General features: G+C 43.6%; 1 protein-coding gene across 3 annotated transcripts in view; it reads left to right on the top strand.

Annotated features, from left to right (window-relative positions):
* The window catches only part of NTRK2 (neurotrophic receptor tyrosine kinase 2), a 345,813-nt gene that overhangs the window by 277,669 nt on the left and 42,276 nt on the right, over positions 1–25,868 (top strand). For all 3 annotated transcript variants that reach the window (XM_057722523.1, XM_057722521.1, XM_057722520.1), the window contains one exon: positions 5,186–5,420. In XM_057722523.1, coding sequence (XP_057578506.1) covers positions 5,186–5,420 — 235 coding nt within the window. The remainder of the gene's footprint in view (positions 1–5,185; positions 5,421–25,868) is intronic.

Genomic DNA, 25,868 nt, shown 5'->3' with positions numbered 1-25,868 from the left:
AAGCAGAAGCTTGGCTTAGGCTAGTAATGATTTCCACGCAGACACCAGCTGCCTCAGTGAGAGAAATCGAGAGGAGAGCTGGGTTTGATGAAAGAGGCAGAGGAAGCTGGTGGTCACCCTGCTGGAGCCCATAGCGAGCGTTCTTATTCCGTATCTACCAAGGTAGAGAAGAAAGGTGCTGATCCAGACACTCCTTGGTGAAGGAAACCAAGTGATGCTTTTATTTGCATTAAGCAGAGGTGCAAATGGAAGCTGCACATTTAAGATCTCATACAATGGAAAGAGTGAGGGGTGTCAGTCGTGAGGGCTGGAAGACCCAGGTCCCCCCCCCCATTCTGCATCAGCTGCTTGGGTCCCTCGGGTGGGTCCCCAGCCCACTTTGCCTCAGTCACCTCAACTCTCGGGTGGGTCTGAGTTAGAACCTCTTGAGGTCACGTCTGGCTCTACCATGCTGTTTTCTTTAAAACGTCACTACTCTTTGAAAGATTAGGAAATGGCTGGCTGTGATTTCTCGGTAGATAGTATAAAATAGGAGAAATAAGGAAGACGTTCCTCATTGGCCTCAGTTTCCTCACTTGTAGAAGGAGTATGATAACACCCATCTCAAGGACTAGTGTCAGGACTATTGTGATGGCAGGTGACCAATAGAAGTTGTCCCCACCACCCTTCTTCTCTGACACAATCTCCTCTGTATTTTGATTGAGGGATCCGTAATCCTGGGAAAGTTACACCTTTTGTGTTACGGCAGCACCTAGACTGCTCTGTCCTCCTCCAGTTGCTACGGGCACTGAGGAGGGCTTTCCACAGAAATTGGCACCAGTAGCTTCATGCAGCCACTGGAAGTTTCAGGAACGGTACAGTTTAAGGAATAAATCAATTGCTGAGAGAACAGTGGAAGCGGGAGAGGGTACTGCTGTGTTTAGAAATGGCATCCTGTGGTTTGTACAACCTGGATCACTTTGGCCATCTCTAGCCTCATGAATACACATGCACAGGTGGTAGGAGAGAGAACCATGGGAGCTTTTGCATATTATCTTGACAGATCTAATGTAAAAGGAAGGAAAGAAGCTGAATTTGGTTGAGGTCTCTGCTGCTTATAGAACTAATTTCCCTTGTTCCCATGTTCTAGGATATGTCCCTAATATAACATGGTACTTTCCAAAAACTGTGGCATAATAAATTCAAATGTACTCACCTGGATGCAATTAAGTGCCTCTGTGAGTTCAGACTGTGCGTGCGTGTGTGTGTGGGGGGTGTGTGTGTGTGTGTGTGTGTGTGTGTTGATCCTTTCACTTTCAGCTACATCCCTAGCTCTCCTTCCTGCCTTCTAGAAGGAGCAGGCACCTGATTCTCCCTTGGCAGCTTGTGCAGGGCACTGAGCTGTTGAAAACTTCCTCAGCTCAATTTCAGAATCTGCTGAATCTGGGAACAAGAGGTTTTCCATGCCAAGAATCGGATTCGCAGGTCCAAGGATATGCTGTGAACTACCGTCTGTCCTCTCTTTCTGGAAGGGAACCCAGTACTTACACTGCCATGAATGTGTCCCCAAGTGTCACTGGAACTGCCCTATAAAGACAGATGCCTACAATTATCCTCCCACTCTTTTTATTCATCCAAAAGCCATACATTGAGGACCAGCATGGCCAGGCCCTATGCTAGGTTGGCCGGGAGATGAGGCGTCAAACATGGTCCTTGCTTTCAAGGAGGGTACAATTTCCCCCTTAGGATTCTCCTGAATTCTCTTCCAATGAGGGGACGATATACAAGGCTCTTTTTTCCAAGCAATAATAGCTATTTATTGGGAATTCCCTGGTGGTCCAATAGTTAGGACTCAGTGCTTTCACTGCTGACACCTGGTTTCGATCCCTGGTCAGGGAACTGAGTTCTCACAAGCTGTGTGCACCTCTCCCACCCCACCAAAAAAAAAGCTATTTATTGAGCTTTTCTAAGCATTCTAAATGTTTTAAATGCATCCATTTAATAAGCTATTAATCACCATCATTTCCATATTACAGCTGAAGAAACTGAGTCACACAGCTCATGAGTGACAGAGCTGAGATTCAAACCCACAGCCCTGGCTGCTGAGTCCATAGTCTTAACCGTGTTAATACGTACTCTTGAAGTGGCCGTTCAAACACCAGAAGGAAAGTGGTGTCCTGTAGAATTCTGGAGCCAGAAGAGTGTGGCTAAGTGCAGCCGTCACCCACATGGGGAGGAAACAGGCCAGCGCAGGGTGGGCAGCCTCCCTCATCAGCATCCCTTTGAACCTGCTACCTGCTCCCTGAGCCAGGGCGCCAGTGGTGCTTTCCTCTCTTAAGGTGTGTTCTCCTGGAAGAGGTGAAATATGTTTTTATTTCTAAGAGCTGCAGGGTAACCTGCGGAGTGAAGCAGAGGGCTGTTGTCAACTCTGTTTATACTCCTCTTAAGAACCTTCTCTCTTTTTACAGCATGAATTTCTGCTCAAGCCAAACATCCAAAGGCTTCTTCTATAAAAAGGAGCCTTGTTCAAATACCCAGAACCAAGCAGGAGAAATGGCTGTTTAAAAACGCAGGCGCCTGCCTCAACCCACCGGGGAGGGGGTAGAGTGCAGAGGGCCCCGGAGGGCGCTAGCTTTTCGGTGCTGCAGAGTGGAAGGCTGCAGGATGGGGGTTTTGCATAGAGGTGGCCTTTTGCACTGGCCTCTAACTTTTCCTCTTTCCTGGAGTCTTTGCAACAGACAGATTCTTAGACGAGTGTGGATTTCTGGGGCTGAAATAAGGTTGTGGCAAACCACTGACTTATTTCACTCTTTGAACTAAATCTATGAAGATTTCATCCTGACCTACATTCTCTGGGTATTTCAGGATTTCCCATAATGTATGTGCATCCCTAGGTGCCTCTCCTGGTGTTGAGGTCCCATAAGAGCTTTGTTTCCTATGATGAATGAAAATATTGTCACTTTCCCCTGCCCCTTAGTGCTAGGAAGCATTGGATTTGAGTAACCTTTAGTGAGATGGATTGGGCCGGCCCTGAGGGTCCTGTCACAGGCCAACCACAAAAAGAAGTGCACAGAGAATGACTTGTGTTTTCATATCACCATCCATTTCTTTTTTATTTTTTACTTTTTTTTTTAATTTTTAAGGACTTGTATTGAGATATAATTGACATACAATAAACTGCATACATTTAAAGTGTACAATTTGATATTTTTTTTCTTATTAGTAATGTATATACGGCAATCCCAATCTCCCAATTCATCCCACCCCAACCCCACACCCCATTTCTTTTTTAAATAAAACTTTGTTTTCAAGGCCTTTCTCTCCAGCTTTCCAATGAAAGTCCACAAAGCACCGTACAAGCTGAGTCTCAAGTATCTCTGTCAGTGTAGCATTATTAGGAAGGTGTAGTCAGTATCCCCACTGTACAGTATGAGGAAACGGGCCCAGAGACATTCTGTAGCCCACCTGAGGTCACAGCTAGCACATTAGAAGGAGATCAGTTCTGATTACCCAGAACCTTGGTCACTGCACTGCAAGACTTCTTACTCCAGTGAGAGATTCTGAGCTGGAGAGAGCCCGAGGCTTTTCCCACATTCTCCTCGGTGTGACCATTGGCAGTCAGGGCTGTAGTTTTAATGGAGGTGAAATAAACATGTTAGGACTTGACTTGTGCAAAAAACAGGAGTGGTTAAATCCAGATATTCAGAGGTAAAAGGAACCTAAATGATCACCCAGTATAACACCCCTTTGGATTTTTGACTAATGAAGAAATTACAGACTGGACACGTTAAAAGCCTTCCCCAGATCATGGAGCTGGGTGCTGCAAGAACTGGGAACCCTCTTACCTTCTTGTCCAGTGCTTGTTCTCTGAAAATACAAGAACGAAAGATCTGGTGACAGCATATTTTGGGAACCACTGTGGCTGGAGCCAAGATGGGAGGGGCTATGGGGCTGGCGGGTGGGAGGAGGGGCAAAAGGAGATGGATGTTTTTGGATAATTCTGGCTGTCTTATTTTCAAATACACACATATCTCTGGAACCCTGTAAGTGGGGTCACCCACTTTAAAATTTGTTTAGAATCCTCTATGTTTATTTTAAATACTTCCAACTGTCCTGAAGGAGATCTCCCTTGTTTGCCTTTGGGAGGGAGAAGCCCTTTGACTCCCACCCTGTCAAGTCCAGCCACAAAGGATGCCTTTACTCCTTGCCCTGCAGCACGCCCTCGGGCTGTCAAGGGCAATGACTCCAGTCTTGGCTCCTGAGCAGGGTTCCAGGGTGGGGAATGTGGAAATGGGGAGGGGGAGAATTATGGCATCCTAAGACTGGAACCCTCCCCTCCCTGAAGCACATGCCGCTGTTAGGATGCCTTAAGTTTCAGCTGAGAAAAGGCTGGTTGTGTAAGACAGAAGATAAAAAGATATAAAACACCATACTTCACCACTCCCCCTTGCTCCCCACCATAATGTGGGGAATAAACTTGTCCCAGTAAAGAATAAATGTGATGTAATTCAAAAGGCTCGCCTATATGGTGGCCAGTGGGTGTGTTGAGCTAGAGGTCAGGGGCAGGGGTGGGCTGAAGGAGATGGTATTTTTCACTGCGAATGTGTCCAGGATGAGGATGCCCTGGGATTCTGCTGAGTTGGGCTTGGGATAACACACGCAGCTTGAAACCATGTTGGGCTGCAGAGCAGGTGGTGTGGGGGAGACCAGAGCTGCACCCTGGAGGGATCGGCCTGGGTGGGGGGCCCTCTGCTGCAGCATGTGGCTGGGAGCAGGGGGACGGGGCTCCTGCTGGGGTGGAGTGACCCACCGCTCCAGGAGAGCCAAACTCTCCCCCAGTGTTTTATGTTGATTTGGAGGTTTTATGGCTTGTTTTTTGCTTCGGCCACCCACTGCTTTTCAGGGTCTTGTGATCTAGCTAGTGCCTGACCCCAGTGTAGTTCCAGAGCCCAAAAATGTGAACCTGTGTGTGTGTTGAGGAGGGCACAATTCAGGCCCACATGGCCCTGGAAATGCTAGACTTGCTGGGATATAAAGGCTGGGTGCTCTGGAGGCTTTGGAGGTAAAACCTCCAAAGGGTAGAGCATCCCTGGCTCCTCTTTTGCTAAGTCAGGCAGCATCTTTCCACACCAGCAGCTGACGTGGGGCAAAGGGCCCTGTGAGGCAAAGAGCTGAGCTCCAGCACGGCCTTCTGTGTCCTCCCCAGGGCTCACGGACCTGACGCCGTGCTGATGGCTGAGGGCAACCCACCAACGGAGCTGACGCAGTCGCAGATGCTGCACATCGCCCAGCAGATCGCCGCGGGCATGGTCTACCTGGCGTCCCAGCACTTCGTGCATCGAGACCTGGCCACCAGGAACTGCCTGGTGGGAGAGAACCTCCTGGTGAAGATTGGGGACTTCGGCATGTCCCGGGATGTGTACAGCACTGACTACTACAGGGTGAGTGGCTGCACCTGCGAGGAGACCCCAGGGCCCCCCTTCCCTGGGGACCCTGGTTGTATGTTTTCTAGGGCCGCTACACCAAAATACCACAGACTAAGTGGCTTACACAACAGAAGTTTATTTTCTCGCAGTTCTGGAGGCTAGAAATCCAAGATCAAGGTGACGGCAGGGTTGGTTTCTTCTAAGGCTTCTCTCCTCGGCTTGCAGACAGTGCCTTCTTGCTGTGTATACCCTCACATGGTCTTTTCCCTGTGCAGCTGTATCCCTGGGGTCTCTCTGTGTGTCTAAATTTCCTCTTCTTATAAGGACAACTCAGACGGGATTAGAGCCTACCCGAATGGCCTCATTTTAGCTTAATTACCTCTTTAAGGCCCTATCTCCAAATACAGCTGTGTTCTGGGATACTAGGGGCTAAGGCTTCTACATATAAATTTGGGGGGAACACGATTCAGCCCACAATACCGTCCTGCTCTTTGCATGGCTCTCCAGAGCTGTGCGTGATATCTCTGAGAGAAGAGTTCTCAGTGTGAGAGTTCTGCCAGGGGAACCCTTGGAAATATTCCAGGAGGCCATGAAGTTAAAGGATTTTAAGTTTGGATTTGATTCCGTGAAATTATGCCAGGAGCCTTTGTTGGAGGCTTGATCTAAGGTGAACTTGTTCATGTAAATGAAAGGACACCAAGACCTTGGAAGTTCCCACTCAGAACCATCTCAGTTGAAAGTGGCTTGGCTGGTGGCCATCTTGGCAAGATGTTCTGTCCTACTGAGTCTGCCTGGGGTTCCACCGCTGGAAGCACTAACGGCTAGAGTTATAGACAATAATTCAAATCCACTGATTACCTGGAGTTGGCCCCCTTGGCACGTTAGATTTACTGAGATCTCAGAACTTCGGTATCAAAGAAAAGGGTTATTTCTGGAAACCTGGAAGTCATGATATTGAAAGTGAAGATTTGGGGTTGTGTTCTACCATCTCAAACCCCCAATTTTGTTTTCTTGTTGTTTTGCTTGATTTTTAAGGGGAGAGGGATTACGAAGGAAAAGAAATGTGTTTTAGAAATATATCGTCCAAGAGGATAAAACCCAGAACCCGACTAACTTTCATACTAAGTTGGGGCTGGTGAAGAAAATGCTCGTCTTCACCTTTGCTCTGCCCTTTATGATGTATGTTTGGGGAGGAGGCTTCTCAGTTTGTCTCCTGTACTCCTCCCTACAGCCTCCTTCACCTCCAGTGCCTCTGCCCTTCAGCAGAGCTGGCTTTGCTACAATTAGTCTAAGACAGTGAATCCATTACCTTGCTGCGTATTCTTCTGTAGATTGTTTTGTGGGGTTTCTTCCTTTGTCATCTTGATAAGCATTGTCCACATTTCATATAGCAAGAAAGGGTGGAGACCAAATTGAAAAGGATTTTCTTGGGTGTATTTGCAGGAAACCTGGGCATAGGCTTAACTTCAGGTGTTCAAAACAGAGATGCAAAGCACCTGTCCTGAGTCTAGCAATGACCAGTTTGTTCTAGATAGCTAAAATATGGCAGGAGGTTACCTGCCAATGGATGTATCATCTCTGTTAGCTCTGCTCCCTTGGCAGGAAGTGGGCATGGGGATATTTCCCTGTCTCAGGAGACAAAGGAACACATGGGTTCTTCCTTAAGAAAAATCTTTGCTGATCTTGATGAGTATCCAAGGAAGAAACATGTGGCCCAAGCAATAGCTCTCCCTTTCTCAGTAAGTTAATACAGGTTTCAGAGTGCCTAGCCCAAAATAAGTGCTTGATAAATATTTTCAACCTTATCATTATCCAAATCGATAAACTTATGCTTCATTCTCAAAGCCGGGACTAAACTAGGTGGTACTCAACGTCCTTTTCTACAATCTCTAGAAAAATAATCCAGAGGAAAAGGACTGAAAAGCTCAACAATATGAAGATAAATTACCCAATTACAAAATAGGCAAAGGATTTGTTTCTTTTCGTGCCCCCAAAGAAAACATACAAATGGCCAATAAGCACCTAAAAATGACGCTCAACATCATTGGCCATTAGGGAAACGTGAATCAAAACCACAGTGAGGTAGCACTTCATATCCACTGGGCAAAACAGACAATAAGAAGTGTTAACGGGGATGTGGAGAAATTGGAACCCTCGTAAAGTGCTGGTGGGAATGTAAAATGGTGCAGCTGCTTTGGAAGTAACTTGGCAGTTCTTCAAAATGTTCAACACAGAGTCATCATATAACCCAGCAATTCTACTCCTAGGTATATACACAAGAGAATTGAAGTCATATATTCACACACACACACACACACACACACACACACAAACTTGTACACAAATGGAATAGCAGCATTATTCATAATAGCTATGAAGTGGAAACAATTTGTGTCCATCAACTGGTGAACAGATAAACAAAATGTGATCATCCATGTGATGGGCTATTGTTTAAGTAAAAGGAATGAAGTGCTGATTCATGCTACAGTGTGGATGAACCTTGAAAATACTGTGTTCAGTGAAGGAAGCCAAGCACAAAAGGTCGCATATACCACATGACTCCATTTACGTGGAATGTCCAGAATAGGCAAAGCCATACAGACAAAGTAGATTAGAGGTTGCCAGAAGCTGGGGGCAATGGAGAATGAGCAGTGATTGGTCCTGGATATGTGGTTTCTTTTGGCGGTGATGAAAATGTCCTAGAATTGTATCGTGTGATGGTTGTTTAGGATATGCGCAAATATACTTAAAACCATTGAATGTGTACTTTAAAAGGGTAAATATTATGAATTACATCTCAATAAAAAAGCCTAAAAAAATTACTAGCAAAACCGTGACCATCATTATAGACATGAGAAGTTAGCCTCGGTCATTTACACATTATAAAAACATTGTCATTTGTCATCTACCATATACTCCGATTTGTTAAAAAGAAAATCCTCCACTTAAGTGACATTTCCCTGAAATATTTCATTCTGAATTGATTGGAAGAAATAATGATTCCCAGTTCCTTTATTTGTTAAATATTCTTCATGGAACTGCCCAGTCATTAAGAAATGAGCTTCAGAGGCCACATTAATTTAATCCCCTCACCGTGGTCATTACTCAGTGGCAGCTGCAGGGTTTGTAGCTTGGTTGCTTGTTGTTCCCACTGAGGGTGAGGAGAAAGAACCAGCTTTACATTGGCTTCTGTGATAGGTGGGCATGGGAGGGAGGGGGTAGGAAAGTAGATGGTGGGTGTGAGAACTGGACGATTTGATAGTAGCCTAGGAAAACTAAGAAATTATGCATTTTACTTTGGCTTCTGTAAAATTTCAAAATGGCAGTCCACTTTTTGGTTCCATGAAAGTATTTATTGTCATAGAACTCATTTGTAGAATATTATTGCTTATTTAAGTATCAAAAGTCTACCAGTAGAGTCCATTCTCTTGAGTTTGTCAAATGGACAAGTAGAAGCTGGTGCTGTTTCTGCAGGTAAGTCCAGCACATCTTGTGGTGGCTGTTTCCCAAGACACTCTTGCTTTCCCATGAGTTACCCACCTGTTGGATCATCCGTAAGCTTAGCGTTGAGCCCGCCCCATCATGGTGTGTCTTCATCTTCTCTGCCATGGCAGCTGGGGAACGTGTTCTCCTTACAGCTTGGGTTTCTCATTTGTGGGCACATTTCTTCATTATTGTGTTCCTAGCTTATCCAAAAGCCTGCACAATCCAAGGTGGGGACCTGTTGTGGCTGACGTGGGCTGTCATCACCAGTGTTAAATATCCTTCCCGCCACTGTAATGGGGGAGGATTTTTGTGTTCTTCAAGGCTATCTCATATGGAAGGATGCTGTTTGGGCCTGGTGTCAACTGGATTAAGGAGTAACATGTCCCTTATCTTTAAGCAAGAACCAATCCCACTGGCAGCCTGAGCCTTCTGCTCTTGGTGGCTTGTGAGCAGCCTTGCAGGGTGGCCCCACCGATGTGTGATCCATGGCAGGAGGGCAGGTGGCAGCTGTTCCTCCATCATGGGGGAGCTGGCAGCACCAGGAAACGGCTGCCTCAAGGCTTCCACCCTGTTGCAGCTGAGCTAATTATATCTTCCCAAAGAAGGAAGAAATCGGAACACTACATTTGCATTGAAACCAGCCTGATATGGCAGGTCCAAAATTACTCTAGCATTTATGTTCTCTGAATTGTTTTAATTAGCAGCTCTGCAGTACCAGTCTTTCATTTCGTTTTTATTCCTTCCCTCCACTGGCAAAGCCTGGCATTTAGGAAGCATCTGAACCAGATTTCTGTCACATTCTGCCTTTCAGAGACCTAGGATCTCACTCTACTTGGTCATTACTATGCCACAGTGGATCCATTGAATTTTTTTTTTTAATGTGCACTTTGGTATTTTCCACGGTATGGGTTTATCATGCATTTAAAATGAATGTGAATGTTGGTGAGTAGAGCCCCAAACATCTGAAATCCTTGCTTTTAAGTCTTATACCCCTTTGGGCTTTAGTTTTATGGTATTGGGGGGTAAGAAATTCTATCCTTTAATTCATCTTTCACTTAAGAAGAAAAGAGAAGGAAGCAGAATCAGCAAATTGATTAATGGTGAACACTTAAAGAAGCAAATGAAGATAACTTGGCTAAGCAAAGCCCTGGTCAGAATCCTAAAGTGTTAAAATGATGTAAACAAGTCCAGAAACCATCTTCAAGTGCTGAATAGAGTTTATGAACAGCATAGAGAAAAGAAGACGGTTTTTATTAAAATAAGCTGATATAACAAGTAGCAAAAAGAACTCTTTTGAATTTCAGTACCTTGTCCCTTACTCTGCCCACCCTGGAGGAAGAGGGGTGATAAACTGGAAAAGAAAGTCCTGAACCATAGAGGAGAGAAGGCTTAGGTACTTTAAGAATTGGACAAGCACACAGGAGATAATCAAGGATTAACTTTCATACCTTGGTCTTTGAAAAAAGTTTGTTTATTTTTAAAGAAATACTTGTATGTAATGTGAACATTTCTAGATAGATAGGTAGGTTGATGGATGGATAGAGAGATAGATATAGATAGATGGATAGATAGGTAGATAGATAGATAGATGATAGATAGACAGATAAATAGATAGTAGAGCAGATGGATAATTGAATAGATAGATCGAGGCTCATTCCACACATGTTTTAGTGTGTTGTGTAAAATGCCCAGGTCATTCCTGCTATGAGGAGCAGCGTGGCATCTACCTGGTGATGCCTGCTGATTCTTAGGAGATAATTCCAATTCTACCTCCTCCACCTCCTCCCTGACTTCCTCCAAGCAGAGTAATGGGCTCACAAATCTGTGATCCTTTGATACTTCATATAAATAAGCATTACAGCATAGAGCATGTTGCAATCATGGAAATCTGTTCATGTGTATGTCTTCTCACTAATATGAGAGCGGGGAGAGTACAAGTCTTATATATCTTTGTATCTGTACAAACTGGCAGAGTGCACGGCACATACTTGGTATGCTGAACAGCACACACATAAGGAAAAGCCTTGATGAGCATGTCTTTTTAGCCCTGTTGATGAATACGGAAGATGCTCAGATTTGCAGATAGGCCTGGCTCTGAGTCTAGGAGTGCTGCCTTCAGGAAGTAAAGCTAGAGATATAGGGACATCCTTATCTCCTTATCATCCTTATCTCCTTATCTCAGACAATCTATTTTCAGTAGAAAGCACAGAGCTTAAACTTATTTACATTAATATCATAGTAGAAAAACTTCCTCTGATATACTTTGCCTAGAACCCATAAAAACAGGCATGGCATTCATTTCAAAAGCAACACAGTCCCTTCTTGAAAGAAGAATGCCTCTGGGTCATTAACTCTCTTTTGCAGATACCATTTCCTTATTTTCCTCCTTAAAAAATACTCACAGGATGACTTTTTACCTTCACATGAACAATTATAGACCTTTCTGGTTGAGTTCTTTTGATTAAAGTGGCCCCAGAAATGTAAGAGGTTATTTATTCTATGAAATCATCTTCAATTTATGCCTCATACAACGGTTAGAGAGAGCACAGTCCATAGGAACCTGTCTGTTGGAAAGAAATCAGAACATTGAGTTCAGACTAATTCTATATGAAAGTTGATTTGCATAAATTGTTTCAAGATTCTAAATTGGCTTAATTTGTATTCAAGCCTCCCTGAGAACCTTTCATATACATTTTGGAGTTGCAACAGGGTAGGTGAGTATTCATTCATTCATTCAAAACACAATAATGGAGTAGCTGCTATGTGCTAAATAGCATCCTAAATTATAAAGGAAGAGTCTCTAGACATGTGATAATGTGATGAATAGTGTAGTAGAAATATCTATAGGGAACCCTAAAGAGAAAGCCACCAGCCTACGTTGGGAAACCAGAGTAGGGTTCACAAAGACATGACATTTGAGCTGCTATTTAAGATATGAACCAGAAATTGTTCTATTGGCAAGAAGGCCATGGGCCAGGAGGAGAGGGGGGATTTCTTGGCATAGGAGGTAGCATAGGACCAGAGATGGCAATGTAAACATCACGATGCATGGCCAGGGAATGGGACTCCTTTGCATACCTCTGAGGCTGAAAAAGTAGGCTATTATCAGATTTCACAGGGGCATGTTTGCCATGCCAAAGACTTTGGACTTGGTCCTTTTGTCAGTGGGAAGCCACTGAGAGTTTTTATGCCAGAAAGTGACATGTCAGATTGCATTCTGGCAGCTTATGAAAATAGATCCACCCAACAGATCCCCACATCTCTATTGCTGTACATGTTTCATTGGCCTGGAGCTGCGTCTCTCAAACTGGAACCATGAGCTGTCAGAGGGTTCGCCAGTAAAAGAGATCCATGATCATGAAGGTAAGCAATAATTTCCTTTCTAGAGAGCTCTTCAGAGCCTTTAATCTATTACTGGGACTTGTGGCCTTTTAAGAAGGGCTGTAGAAAGTGGCCAAAATCTGCACAGAAGAGCTGGCCTGGAGATCCTTTGTCCAGGGCCCTGGTTCCATCCATTTCCTAACTAGAGAAGTCTGTTAGCAGGAGATGAGATTAAATCCTCTTGTTTTTTCAGTCTTCCGAGTCTCTTCTTCTTGAAATCAAGAGCCCATCCACTTTGTACATAGAAGTACTACATGTAGAAATTAAGTGTGCTTTCAGGTATGCTGGACAGGAACATAGGCCATATCCCATTGACTTGAATGGACCGGAAGGATTCTGATTCCTCAGAGTACTGAGAGGTATCTTCAGCAGGTACTTTCTCCCATTTTTACCCATTTTTGAAGCAGTCAGGCCTCAGCTCTCTCATGTCTGGGTGACATTCCATATCTTTTCATCACTGAGACCAGAGCCCCTTAAAAAAGGAAGCTGGCAACAAAGAGTTAGCTGGGGTATAGAGGAAAGAGCATCAGACTGGAGTCCTAAAGGCAAAGGTTCGAATCTATGATTTCCCTTTTCTAACTTTCTATCAGTTAGGAATGAATTTAACATTTAGCTACTAGCAATGGCCTAAGCAGATACAGCAGTTGCTTTTGTTTGCATGACAAGAAGTTCACAGGTGGGTAGTTTCTGATTGGTTCAGAAGCTTTTCGGTGTCAGAGCAATTTTTTGGCACTTAACATTTTCTTGGTCTTTTCCTTATGGCGGAAAGATGGGTGCAGCAACTCCAAACACGTCAAAACTGCAATTGGAGGAGGTAGGGGGCAAGATGGCTGCAGAGAAAGGGTAGATTCTACCTGCATGCTTTCCTTTCATCAGGGAGTAAATCTTTCCCAGAACATCTCCTCTGCAGACTCCTTCTTGTACCTCACTGGCCACATATGGGCCAAGACTAAGAACTGAACTGCCTTGCAGAGATCAGTGGCTTTCTGCAGACCTAGATAAACTATGACTCTGCCTCAGGTAAAAAGGAACTGAAAGTGAATGGCTTTGGGAAGAGCAAAGAAAACCATGCCACATTCACCTGTGCCATCATGGTCTCTGTCCCTTTATTCTCAATGAGCTCCTGCCTTTAAAGCTTGTTGAAGACAATAAATTAAAGTGGCACATGGTCACTGCTTTAAAAAAATGCTGGCATTTTTCAGTAGGAGGTTTTTATTCCTCTGTATGGAATGCTTCTTTCTTCTCAAGCTGCTTTTAAGATTTTCCCTTGGGTTCATTGGATTTCTCGGATTTGTGGGCTTACAGTTTTTATCAATTTGAAATTTCATGACCATTATTTGTTCAAATATTTCTTCTGTTCCCCCTACTAACCTGCTAGGAACTTCAATTTCACTTTTATTAAGCTACTTAAAACTGTCTCATTGCTCACTGAGCTCTTTTTGTACTTTCAGATTCTCTTTTCTTTGTGTGTTTGATTTTGGATAGTTTCTATTACTTCAACTTCCATAATTTTTTTCTTCTGCAGTGTCTAATTTTCCATTATTCCCATCCAATATATTTTCCATCTCATATATTCAAGTTTTCACTCCTACAAGTTCAATATGGACCTTTTCTTATACTTCCCATTCTTCTAGTTAACTTTTTAAACCTATGGAGTGCACTTATGATGAATGTTTTCACTATATTTGTCTATAGTTCTATCATGTATCAGTCCTGGATCAATTTCCATTGATGATTTTTGTCCTCATCATGGACCATATTTTCCCGCTGCTTTGTATGCCTGGTAATTTTAGATTGGATGCCAGACATTGTGAATTTTATCTTGTTGGATGCTAGATATTTTGCCTTCCTAAAAATATTTTTGAGTTTTGTTCTGGAATGTGGTTATATTGCCTTGAAACTGTTTGATCCCTTTGTGTGTTGCTCTTAAGATTTATTAGGCAGTATCAGACCAGTACCTACTTTAGAGCTAATAATTCTCCACGACTGAGGCAAGATCTACTAGGTACTCTACCTAATTCCCCATGAATCATGAGGTTTTCACTCTGCTTCATTGGGAACTGGCAGTATTCCTGGTCCTGTGTGAGTACTGGGCACGGATCCTTTTGGACACTTCTTCCCTAGCCATTGATAGTGTCCTCACATGTGCGCAGTGATCAGTATTCAGCTGAATGCATGAGGGGCATACTCTATAGATCTTCAGAGTTTTCTCTGAGTGCAGCTCTTTCTTCTCTGATATTCTGTCTTTCCACTCTAGTCACCTTGATCTCTCCAGGCTCTCAGCTCCATCTCCTCAATCCAGGGAGCATGCTGGGCTCCACCTGGAGCCTTCTGTCTCTTTCAATGAATTAAGCTTGGTAACCATAGGACTCACTATGTTTGTTTCTCATCTCTCAGGAATCTTTAACCCTCATTGCCTGTTATCTACTGTCTTGAAAATAATTGTTTCATATACATATATTTAAGCCAGTTTTTGGCTGTTTCAGATAAGAAGGTATGTTTTTTTCCCTGTTACCCCACCTTGCCTAAAAGTAGAAGACAGTTGCCGTCTCTCATGATGATTAATTTGTCATTAAAAAAAAATCTATCTGTGAACCACTTATAAGCTGCAGTAAAGAAAACATGTTCTCCCACCTCTTTAGAACAGCTACTTCCTGTGAAGAATTTTTTTTCTTTTTAATTAAATAACTTACATTTACATAATACTTCTACAATCAAAGTTTTCCTGCCTACACAAGATTATTACTTTAGTAGGAGAGTAGATTTCCTCCATCTCCAGTGAGTATTGAGCAAGAGGAAATTATCTAACCTTCCCTGTTATCTCTGAGAGATTCCCCAGGCTCAAAACGTGAACTAGTTCAAGAAAGCTTTGGAAGAGATGTGCGGACAGAATATTAATAATGCTCCACACTTTTCACGGTTTCCCACAGTCTTTGTCCTGTGGTCAGGGACAGAACACCTTGGATGGATCAGTGACTGAGTTGCTCCAAGACGGTACCGCATATATAATTGTTAGCCTTACCTCTTCAACATATAGATTCTGAATGAGACATGTTCTGTTCCCTAAAGAAAACCAGAAACTCTTGGGGAGAAGAAATATAACAAATTACTCTGATGCTAGGCAGCATGATACATATTGTGAAGAGTAGAGATAAATTGATTTTTATTGGCATGTGGGATGAAATCTGCAAAGTTCTCTGGAAGAAATAGGATTTGGCCAGGGTCTTAAAGGAAGAATAGCAGATGAAGGTGTTATTGAACTTAAAGACTATTGCAGCTGACTGAAGTTATGACCAAGAATAGGCAACCTGATTCCAAGTGCCTCCCGGACAGAATGTGCATCTTCTAACATTGACCTCCATAATGCCTCACACAGTGCTGAGCACTTTCTAGGTTCTTACTGATTATGATAATTGCCTAAAAGGCAGGTCTGAGAAAAATTGTATACCTTTCCCCATGGAAGTCTTTGAAAGTAAAGATGCTCTCCACCATAGTGGGTCTTCAGGATGGAAATAGCTTCTAAGTGCAAGCATCATTTGACTCCGTCTCTCAAGTCTCCATGAAACTTTCTTAGAATCCTGTCCTCAGGCAGTTAGTTCACATTCCTGTTTGGTATATGTCCACATTTGAAAAATTATAAAACTATAAGAAATTGTTACGACAACCTCACCTAATACTGTGTACATATAAAGACATTGAAAACTCCAGAACTGATCCCTCTACAGAGTTGCACCATCATTCCACTGGTGGTTAAGAGAACTTAGTGCAGGCATAAAACTTGAAGACTTCTACTTACCAGATAAAAACGAATTCCAAATTGGACTCCACTAAGGGAATTTTCAAGCATAAATTTGCCTTATGATATGCAACTGTGAGACAACTTCTCAAGTTCTTTGCATGCTAGTGGAGGCATAGCAGGATTACCTTACCTGGTACTATCGTGCTTCCCACTATACAGGCTCCCAAGCTTGACCATACCTCTGAATAACTCAAAGTGCTTTCCTCAAAATATGGATTACCAGGCCTTACCTTAGATATACTGATCCAGCATCACTGAAGATGAGAACTGGGAATTTATATTTTTAACAAGCTTCTTAGTGGAGTCTGATGTGCAGCCAGGTATAAGAGTTGTATGGGCCCTGCTCGGCAGCATTTAGAGAAAGCAGATAACATGGTCTCATCTACGCTGAGATTCAAATAGTAACTTTCTAAGAGATCTTTTTTAAAAAATGTATTTCTTTTAATTAATTAATTAATTAATTAATTAATTAATAATTTTTGTCTATGTGAGGTCTTCACTGCTGCGAACGGGCTTTCTCTAGCTGCGGCAAGTGGGGGCTCGTCTTCGTTGCAATGCGCGGGCTTCTCATTGCAGTGGCTTCTCTTGTTGGGGAGCACGGGCTCTAGAACGCAGGCTCAGTAGTTATGGCTCATGGGCTTAGTTGCTCCGCGGCATGTGGGATCTTCCCGGGTGAGGGCTCAAACCCGTGTCCCCTGCATTGGCAGGTGAATTCTTAACCACTGCGCCACCAGGGAAGTCCCTATAAAAAAATCTTAATTATCAAGCTTCAAAAACAGAATAGGTGCTGTTAAAAATTCTCTCAAACTTGACCCGTTATTTTCCTGATGGAGATAATGCTCTAGTAATGAATGGGTTTTTAGGACTTCCAATGGGAAAAACTCTTTGGATTTTAATCACTATCATACAATCATATCCTACTCTGCTTATCTTCAGAGCCTAGATTCATTGAGCCATGGCATTTCTGAATTGGTAAATGAAATATAATTTGATGCTCTCCTCTCTCATCCTAGGAGGTAAGTTGACTCACTGTCTGGGGAAGTATTGTCAAAGACAACAGGAGGGTAGAGAGAGAGACGGAATAAGCAGCAGGTTCAAATTGCTGTGACAGGTACCTGGACAAGCCAACATCGGAGCAGCGATGCCTCCCTCCTGCAAGGAACCCGGGCTCCCCTTCTGGTCCCGCAGTCTAGGCAGACCCCTGCTGGCCTTCGCTGTCACTGCATGGTTGTATATCTGTGTGGGTGACCAGTGGGGGCCCTGCGCAGGAAAAGCAAGAAAAGGCTGGTGAGGAGTCAGTCAAACAGCTTGTCAAGGTATCCTTGTGGGTGTCTGTACTGAAGTGTCACAGTATGAAAGCTTTTTATTAGCAGCTATTTTAGAATCCTCACGCTGAAATGGAACAGTTTCTTCCGTACATGGCCTTTCCAGGCTGGCTTCCTCCCTCACAGCCCTACGGCACCAGCTATCTCCTAAGGGGGTGGAGCGCATGACGCTGGGCTCCTTTGACGGCGGAGCTGGGTGATGTGGCCCACGCACTCAGCCCTGGAGAGGATTTGGTTCATTCACATGTTGCTGATGACGGGATATGGCAGTGGAAGCTGAGGAGGATTTCAGGCTAAACCTTTTGTGAGGTTATAGAGGGATTGATGCCCTGATTTTCAGGGCACAGAGGGTGAATTTACTCCAAGGTGAAGTTACACAAGGAGTTCAATCCAATATCAGCATGTGTGTGTGTGTGTGTGTGTGTGTGTGTGTGTGTGTGTGTGTGGCTACCGCAGGTGTTTGAATTCTTCCCAGCTCTTCTAGGGCAAGTAGTGAATTTCTTCTGGAAAACTCATCAGGCTTTGTTGTAGGAAACAATTATGACCTTAAAAGGCTCCTGTTAATGTCTCTGGGCTGATGTTGGGTCTTGTAAGGAAGACTGACATTTAGTAGCCTCCTTTGATATCTCAGCTTGACATGTAACCTTTCAACCATCTTTAACATACACATGAAGAGAGTAATATTCAGAGAGGTGAAGTCAGTTTCCTGAGATGCCAGAGCTCATACAAGTGGCAGAGCTGACATTTGAACTCCTGTTCTGGAAGGAAAAAACTATGCTCTTGCCACTCTGAGCCTCCCTGGTGCCCTCAGCACAACCCCAGCTCCCCCAGGCTTCTCTCTGGGAGGTGGAGACAGGTTGCCTGATGAATTCTCAGAGTTGTGCCCTTAGTGGTCATAACAGGTCCATCTAGGACACTGGTTCACTGTGTAGGACAGAGTCCTAAAGCGTGACTGGCTGGAGGAGAAAAGGGGATACTTTAAATGTCAGAACTACAACCTTAAAGTCTTCAGATACAGCCAGTCTGAATCTCAAGAAGGGAATCTGGAGTCTTTCCAGATTCCAAATCTGGTTACTATGCCAAGGAACATGGAACCAGCAGACAGCGGACCTGGCTCCATTCTCACCTGCAGGATGGATGCAGCGTGCAGCTCTGAGCCACTCATTTCACTACTCTGACCTTGCTTTCTGTCTTAGTGAAATGGTGAAGAGGTCTGTTCTGCCTGCTACTTCGTGCTGTCATGAAGCCAGCATGGAAGGTGTAGAGAATATGTATGTGAGTTACTCTTGTTATTATCAGTGAACAGGGACAGCACGGAATCCTGTGGCAAACATTAGGCTCCGCCTCCCATATTTGGAGGAGTGTTCTCTTAGATAAACATCCCTGAAACTGGGATGGGTTCCTGGGAATGTGGGCATTGTCTCAGATCTTTATGGAATAGTCTCAGGGTGTTGCCTTTGGGGCACATACACTGGCCACCACTCTTGCCTGCAATTCTTGTCTCCTGGATTTATGACATACCTCCCACGAGTGTTTTACAGCCATTCCTTATACACTGTTGGGCAACCCTCCCAGGCTAAGGTGATGTTTATGAGGTCTTTGAGAATGTCAAAGCACTTCCCTGATCCTTTCTGGATGTTGATTTTTACTCTGTATTTCTTCTGTGTCCTTAGAGACAACTTTAGCTGCCACCACAGAAGCACGCTTTAATATTCTGTGTGATAAGCTTCCTTTGTCTCTTTGTGGTTGGTCCAGAACTATCACTTGCTTACCTTTTGTCAGCCATGATGAGTCATAACTGTTTGCTTGAGCATGAAACACATGCCATAAAGGGAAGTCATCATGGCCTAAACCACACACACCGCAGCACAAACTTGACTTAGACAACATAGGACAGCCTCTGCTCTTTAGCAGTCTGATGAAGCCTAGGGACTCTTTCCCCAAATAAGGCTTTAAATGCATAAAATAAAATACATGGGGCTAAAAAGGAACACAGTTACATTGCAGTACAGTTACAACACGTTTAAAATGTGATATAATAAGGCAAGTGTTTTTGTTAAAACATTCAGTAATGAGATCTGGTGGCAGGTCTAATAACCACGGTAATTTCCAAGCAATGAGCATAAATGATGTTTTGAGATATCTGCAACAACAATAATGTAATATGAAAATACCTGATTTCTGTGTGTGACAACTTCACATACGCTGCTGCTACTACTATGGTTTGTTGCTGATGTTAAGAATGGGAAATGCTAACTTTTTGTTAGGTTCGTGAAAATTAGATGCAATCCAGGTTCACAGAAGCCTCTGAACTCTATCCATGGATCCCTTGAGGGTCTGTACATTACAGGTAAAGAACTCCTACTTTAGAACCTTGCAGAATAGTGCGTGAATGGTCCTCAGTCAGGTACGATAAAGTCCTGCTGGCTGAGAGCATTCTAGAGCCTCTGAAGCACGGAGGTAAGGGAGAGAGTGGTAATATAAAGAACTTAGACTCTGGGGCCAGACTTCCTGAGCTCAAATTCCAGCTCTACCTCTTACTAACTCTGTGACATTGAGCAAGTTACTTAACCTCTCAACACTTGATTTCTTCAACTGTTAAATGGCAACAACCATAATACCTTTTCAAATTGCTGTTGGAAGGGTTAAGTGCACTTGAAACTGTACCCACCTCATAGTGGGTATTTTATGTGTCTGCGAGCATTGTTATAATTGTATACGAATATTTAAAGAGAACACCTCAGAAATAAGTAGCATTGGCGTCAATCAGTCCTGGGCAGGGCAGCGTTAAGCTGGGCGCGCACATACTGGTGTTTGACTGTCTATAAGTTCAGCCCATATTTCCTTACCTCTCAAGGATACTGCTGGGGACTTTGCCAAGAGTCTTGATGAAATCAATATACTTCACGCCCCTGACAGTCTCCCATGTCCCCAACGTGTAAGTTCACCTAACAGGAAGGGGATGATCACCTACTATGACTTAATCATGATGAACCTGTACTTGCTCTTGGTCATCACTGCTTCTGTTTCCAAGTGCTTTCAAACCATCTTTATTTTTATTGTTACTTAATTAATTAATTTGCTGTGTTGGGTCTTTGTGGCTGTGCGTGGGTTTTCTCTAGTTGCAGAGAGCAGGGGTTACTCTTCATTGCAGTGCTTGGGCTTCTCATTGCGATGGCTTCTCTTGTTGCAGAGCACAGGTTCTAGGAGCACAGGCTTCAGTAGTTGTGGCACATGGGCTCAATAGTTGTGGCTTATGGGTTCTAGAGCGCAGGCTCAGTAGTTGTGGCGCACAGGCTTAGTTTGCTCTGTGGCATGTGGGATCTTCCCAGACCAGGGATCGAACCTGTGTCCCCTGCATTGGTAGGCGGATTGTTAACCACTGTGCCACCTTGGGAGCCCCTCAAACCATCTTTAAATAGTTGCTGTTACAATTCAGCCTGGGACAAAGGTCATGTTTCATTGTGAATTGTTTCTGTAATCCTACTTCTTCACTCTCTTTTGAAAATGGTTTCAACCTTTGTTCATCTCTCTTCATCATCTTTTCTTCTTTCTTTTCCCTACTTCCTACTGTCTGCATAAATCCCAAACTTAACTTAATGTTGTCAAGGAGAGTAGGCTGGACATTCTTTACACCTGGAGACACATATTCTTTTTTTTTTTTTGCTGCATTGGGTCTTCATTGTACACACAGGCTTTCTCTAGTTGTGGTGAGCGGGGGCTGCTCTTTGTCATGGTGTGCAGGCTTCCCAATGTTGTGGCTTCTCTTGTGGTGGGGCACGGGCTCTAGGCATGCGGGTTTCAATAGGTGTGGTGCATGGGCTCAGTAGTTGTGGCACATGGGCTTAGTTGCTCGGTGGGATGTGGGATCTTCCTGGACCAGGGATCGAACCCACTGTCCCCTGCACTGGTGGGTGGATTCTTAACCACTGCGCTACCAGGGAAGTCCCGAGACACACATTCTTTTAAAAATAACCTCGAGCTCTCCATTTATTCATCTCCTTTGGGTTTCAAATTGTTCTTGATCACATTTGTGCCATTTTTTCTAGTTTTAAGGTCAATTTCTTTGATGGAACCAGAGAATATCAGAATAGGAATTGCATAGTTAATTCACTCAACAAATACTCTGGAGCACCTTATGTGCACTAGGAGGAAAAAAGTGAGCAAAAATTGACACATCTCAGCTTAGTGGAGCTAGTGGTCCAGCTGGGCAGCCAGGCATTAATCAGGTAAACATATGTAAATAAGTGCTGTGATAAGTGTCATGAAATAGGTATCCTGAGGGCTGTAAGAATTTGTAACAAGGGATCTGACCTGGTACATGAACTCTGGGAAGACTGAGGTAGGAATCTTTGAGCTGCGTCCTGCCGGTTCGGTTAACTAGGCTGAAAGAGGAGAAAAGTAGCCTCCACACAGAGAAAACAACAGATAGGAAGGCCGTGTGGCAGGAGAAGCAGAGATAGTGAAGGAAACAAAAGATGGCCACTGTGCTAAGCACAGAGCATGGGGTGCAAAATCCAGGTGGAGAAGCAGAAAGGAACTAAGTCACAGAGGACACGGTCAGCCATGCTAAGGATTTTTCATTATCATCAAACAGTGAGAAGCTGTTAAGAATTTTAATCAAGATGTGCAACTCTAGAGAGCCAGAGCAGCTGTAGACAGATGGGCTAAGAAGTTCTTACTGAGGTTCAGGAAAGACACAATGGTATGGCAGTCAAGGGTGATGACAGTGGAGACAAAGCCAAGTGAAGGGGCTTATAAGCTATTTAGAAGGCAAAATTGCAGGATGTACTGATGGGTTGGGTATGGAAAGTGCAAAGCACAGGAAATCAAGGTTGTGAAATAGATTTCTGACCTGCATAGCTGGACAGACAGTGGTGCTATTCCCTGTCCTGGTTTTGGAATGGGCTGGGCAGAGAATAAGAACTCAGTTGGTACATGTTGAGTTTGATGTAATTTTAAGCCATCTATATTTCTAGGGTGTATATTTCTTGCTCTAACAAGCAAGAGGATGCTCAGAGGAGGGTGATCAAGAAGTCTAGGACCATGCTATAGGAGGGATAGTGGAGGGAGTGGGGAGCATTGGGGTGAGAGAAAGGAAGGCCTAGATGTAAATGCAGTAGCTGTGTTCTGTCCCTGCAGACGGGGACAGTAGTTCTAGAGGCCAGAACTGGGACCGTTGGGTAAAAGTTTCATGAAGCAGATTTGGCACCAAGTAAAGAGGAACTGCCTGAGAGTGAGAACTGTGACGTGGGCTGCCTTGCCAAGAGATGAGTTTCTTGTCGCTGGAGGGAAGTGTCCAAGCATAGGCTTTCCATCTTCCATGATGCTGTAGAAAGCGCTCTGTGTTTTGTAAATTGTGTTCTGTGGAACACAGGGATTTTTGTGGAGGGGTTTCAGTGATTAGATCTATAAACAGTTTATTTAAATGTCATCTGCTTATGTGTATTATAACCATTAATAGAATTCTTAATACTAAGTGCATTATAACCATTAATAAAAACTAAGGGAAACCAACATGCTCAGATGGGTTGTATACACAATTTTGTCACACTGGGCAACAGCAAAACTTTAATGTGTTTTTGTGGTTTGACTTATAATACATAAATGTTACTAATTTGAAATTTTAGAAATAAATTCATGCTGATACAATGCGTTTTTATTTGACTTAGTTTGGCAGATTCTTGTTTTAAGAGTGAATGTGAGGTAGATAAGTTCTAAAGCCCTTTATAACTCCAAGATGTCAAGGTTTTTATCCTGACAATCAAAATCAGGTACCATAGTCTCATTTACATAACGTATTTTACCCCAAACAAAAAGGATACAACCAGATATAGGTCTTCTAGGCACAGGGAGAAATTTGTAAAACACTCTGCTTCCAGAATCAACTATGGTTCCAATTCACCCAACACTCTCCAGGAAGCCCTCAGTCTACACTCTCCTTGCTTCTTTCAAACTTGCCAAACTTCATCTGAGCTTTCAAGGCATTGATTACATGTGCATGGACTATTCTGAAAGGTCTGAGGCTTAGCATCTCATTATACTTATGACATAATTACTTAAGTGGTGCAGGGACCATACCCAACCGTTTCTCCATGTCACAGAGAGGAGAACGTTCACAGCTTTGAAGCTGTGAATAATGAAGTGGCAGTAGTTAAAGAGAAAAAAAGAAAATGGTAAGCAGATCAGAGAAACCCAGAGAACGTTTGATTAAACTTTTTACCAGATGACTGCTTCACTATTCTCTAGACTCTTAGCAAAACTTACCAACTTTGCAGTAGTGAGAGCATTCACCCAAGGACACGCTTGGCTGTAACCATCTTCTCTACTCGCCCATTCAGTGGTAGAACACCAAGTGTGTCCTTAAATACTCACACTGAAATGAATGAGAAATGGATAGAAATATGGCAGCCTATTTCAGCCCCCTGCATAACATTCTAGGTTCCTCATTCCCAGAAGCGTATACCTCAAAACGCTTTCAAGTGAGAAACAAAGTTGGCCCGCTAACAAGCATAATACTTCCATTATTCATAAAGTCAGCTGCGAGTGGTTACATGAACCCAAAGTATCGTAAGTAATGATTTCTGTGCACAAAGTACCACCCATGTGAGGTACATGTCACCTGGGCAAACCCGAACCTCCTTGGGCCTCACCGTATCGGCCTCAACTGTGAAATGAGGGGCAGTGCTCGGTTCAGATGACTTTTATAGTCCTTCTAGCTCTAAGATTCTAAGCTCAATTCCCAATTCCACTGAATTAAATATTTTCTGCACAAAGAAGACTTAAGATCAATTTTTAGAGAATTTACAAATCTGGCAAAAATAACAAAAACAAAGCCACATGTATTCTTCACAGGAGGTAAAATTTTGGTGAGTGATATTTTTTAAATGTGTTTCTTTGTTCTCTGCTCGTAGACCAACTTCCATGAGTCTTTCAGAATTTTCTTCTGGATGCATTTATCTCCTGGCCTTACAGATAAGAGGATTGGGTGGTATTATCTCTTCTACCTTTTCTCTCTTGGAGGAGTATCCCTGTAGTAGTCAAAAGACTTTATTTATTTATTAGCCTTATGCAGGTTTCTTTGTCTTGGGTTATATGTATGCCAGGAAGTACATAAAATGGCATAGGAATGCAACGTTCTATAAAACCTGATAACATCTTAATGCCAGCTGTATCTGCTATCATACGGTAGATCAGTATTACCTGTGGAAAACCAGGCCTCTCCTGAAGACCTAGAGAGGCAGAGGAACCAATGTAAACACAGTAATGAGATGCTTTCATTAAATAGTACACCCCAGGGCACACGCCTTGTACTACCTGGCTCTGTTCAAATAAGTTAAACATTGTCAACAGTTGTCAATGTAATTCTTAAAGATCTCAGTTTTATAGATGGCAATTCAGAGCGTCAGAAGATTAAAGGTCTTGCCCAACTTGAAGCCAGATAGCCCAAGAGTTTTCTTTACTTCTTTAAGGCATAAAATAGGCAGGGCTCCAATCTTATCACTCTTCACACCTCACTTGTAAGAGGACCATCCTTTATTCCTTCAGCATGGAGACTGAGCAGGATGGAGGATGAGATGGTTTTGGTAGGAGGTCTCTAGTTTGAAATAGTGCTTTTTCCATATATAAACCCAGTTCGGTGTCTCAAACGATGGGAAGAACAATCTTTCATCTCTTGGTTCCCACCTCCTGTAGGTGGGCTAAGCACTCCCAAGTGAGGGTCATAGCTCCTCCTCTTTCCCTGTCCCTGCTGGCTTCATCTTTCCCTAAGCAAGTTCAAGGAGCTCACTGGCAATCTGGGGGTTAAGAGCAGCAGCCCTAGACATCCCCCGGGTGTGGCAGGTTTCCAGGAAAGAAAGCTACAAAAGGAAAGAGGAGTGTGGGAAAGAAATGTCCACTGGAATGAGATCAGGATGTTCTGAACCCTGTCCTGGTGCTGCCCGCCTGTTGGGTCTGTAGCTCGGCAGTGCCAGAAGGCGTTTGTTGCCCTCGGCAGCTCTGGGTGCACCTTGGAAGGCGGCACCCACCCCCAGGGGAGTACACACAGTGGCAGCAGACAGAGAAAGGCCACCCAGGGGGAATTCTCAGAGGAAGGAAGGTTCCTTTGAGGAGGGGTCAGCAAGACATTCTTACCCTGGGACTCCTGAGAAGGGGAGCTTTTTTTCCTTCTTTCCCAAAATGCAAATAGCCTCTGTCCTTGGAATAAGGAAGATGAGTTGCTAGGCAATGACTTCTCAGCGAGCACTCCCCCTGCCCGTGTTTCCTGACCCCTAGGACAATGGAGACTTTTCAGGGAATGGAACCAAGATGGGGGAAAAGACATGGCAGAAATAAAAATGGAACCAGAGATTATGGAAGGTCTGGCTCATAGACTATGGGAAGAGAACTGTGATATGAATAAGTTTTGCTCTAGGCAGATCAGAGGAGGTTTCACTTCTTACCATCATGTTGGCGTTGTCATCTCAAGCCAAG

Source organism: Hippopotamus amphibius, chromosome 2 (genome assembly GCF_030028045.1).
Source record: "Hippopotamus amphibius kiboko isolate mHipAmp2 chromosome 2, mHipAmp2.hap2, whole genome shotgun sequence".
Lineage (NCBI taxonomy): Eukaryota > Metazoa > Chordata > Mammalia > Artiodactyla > Hippopotamidae > Hippopotamus > Hippopotamus amphibius.
This window is presented reverse-complemented; position numbering and strand designations above follow the sequence as displayed.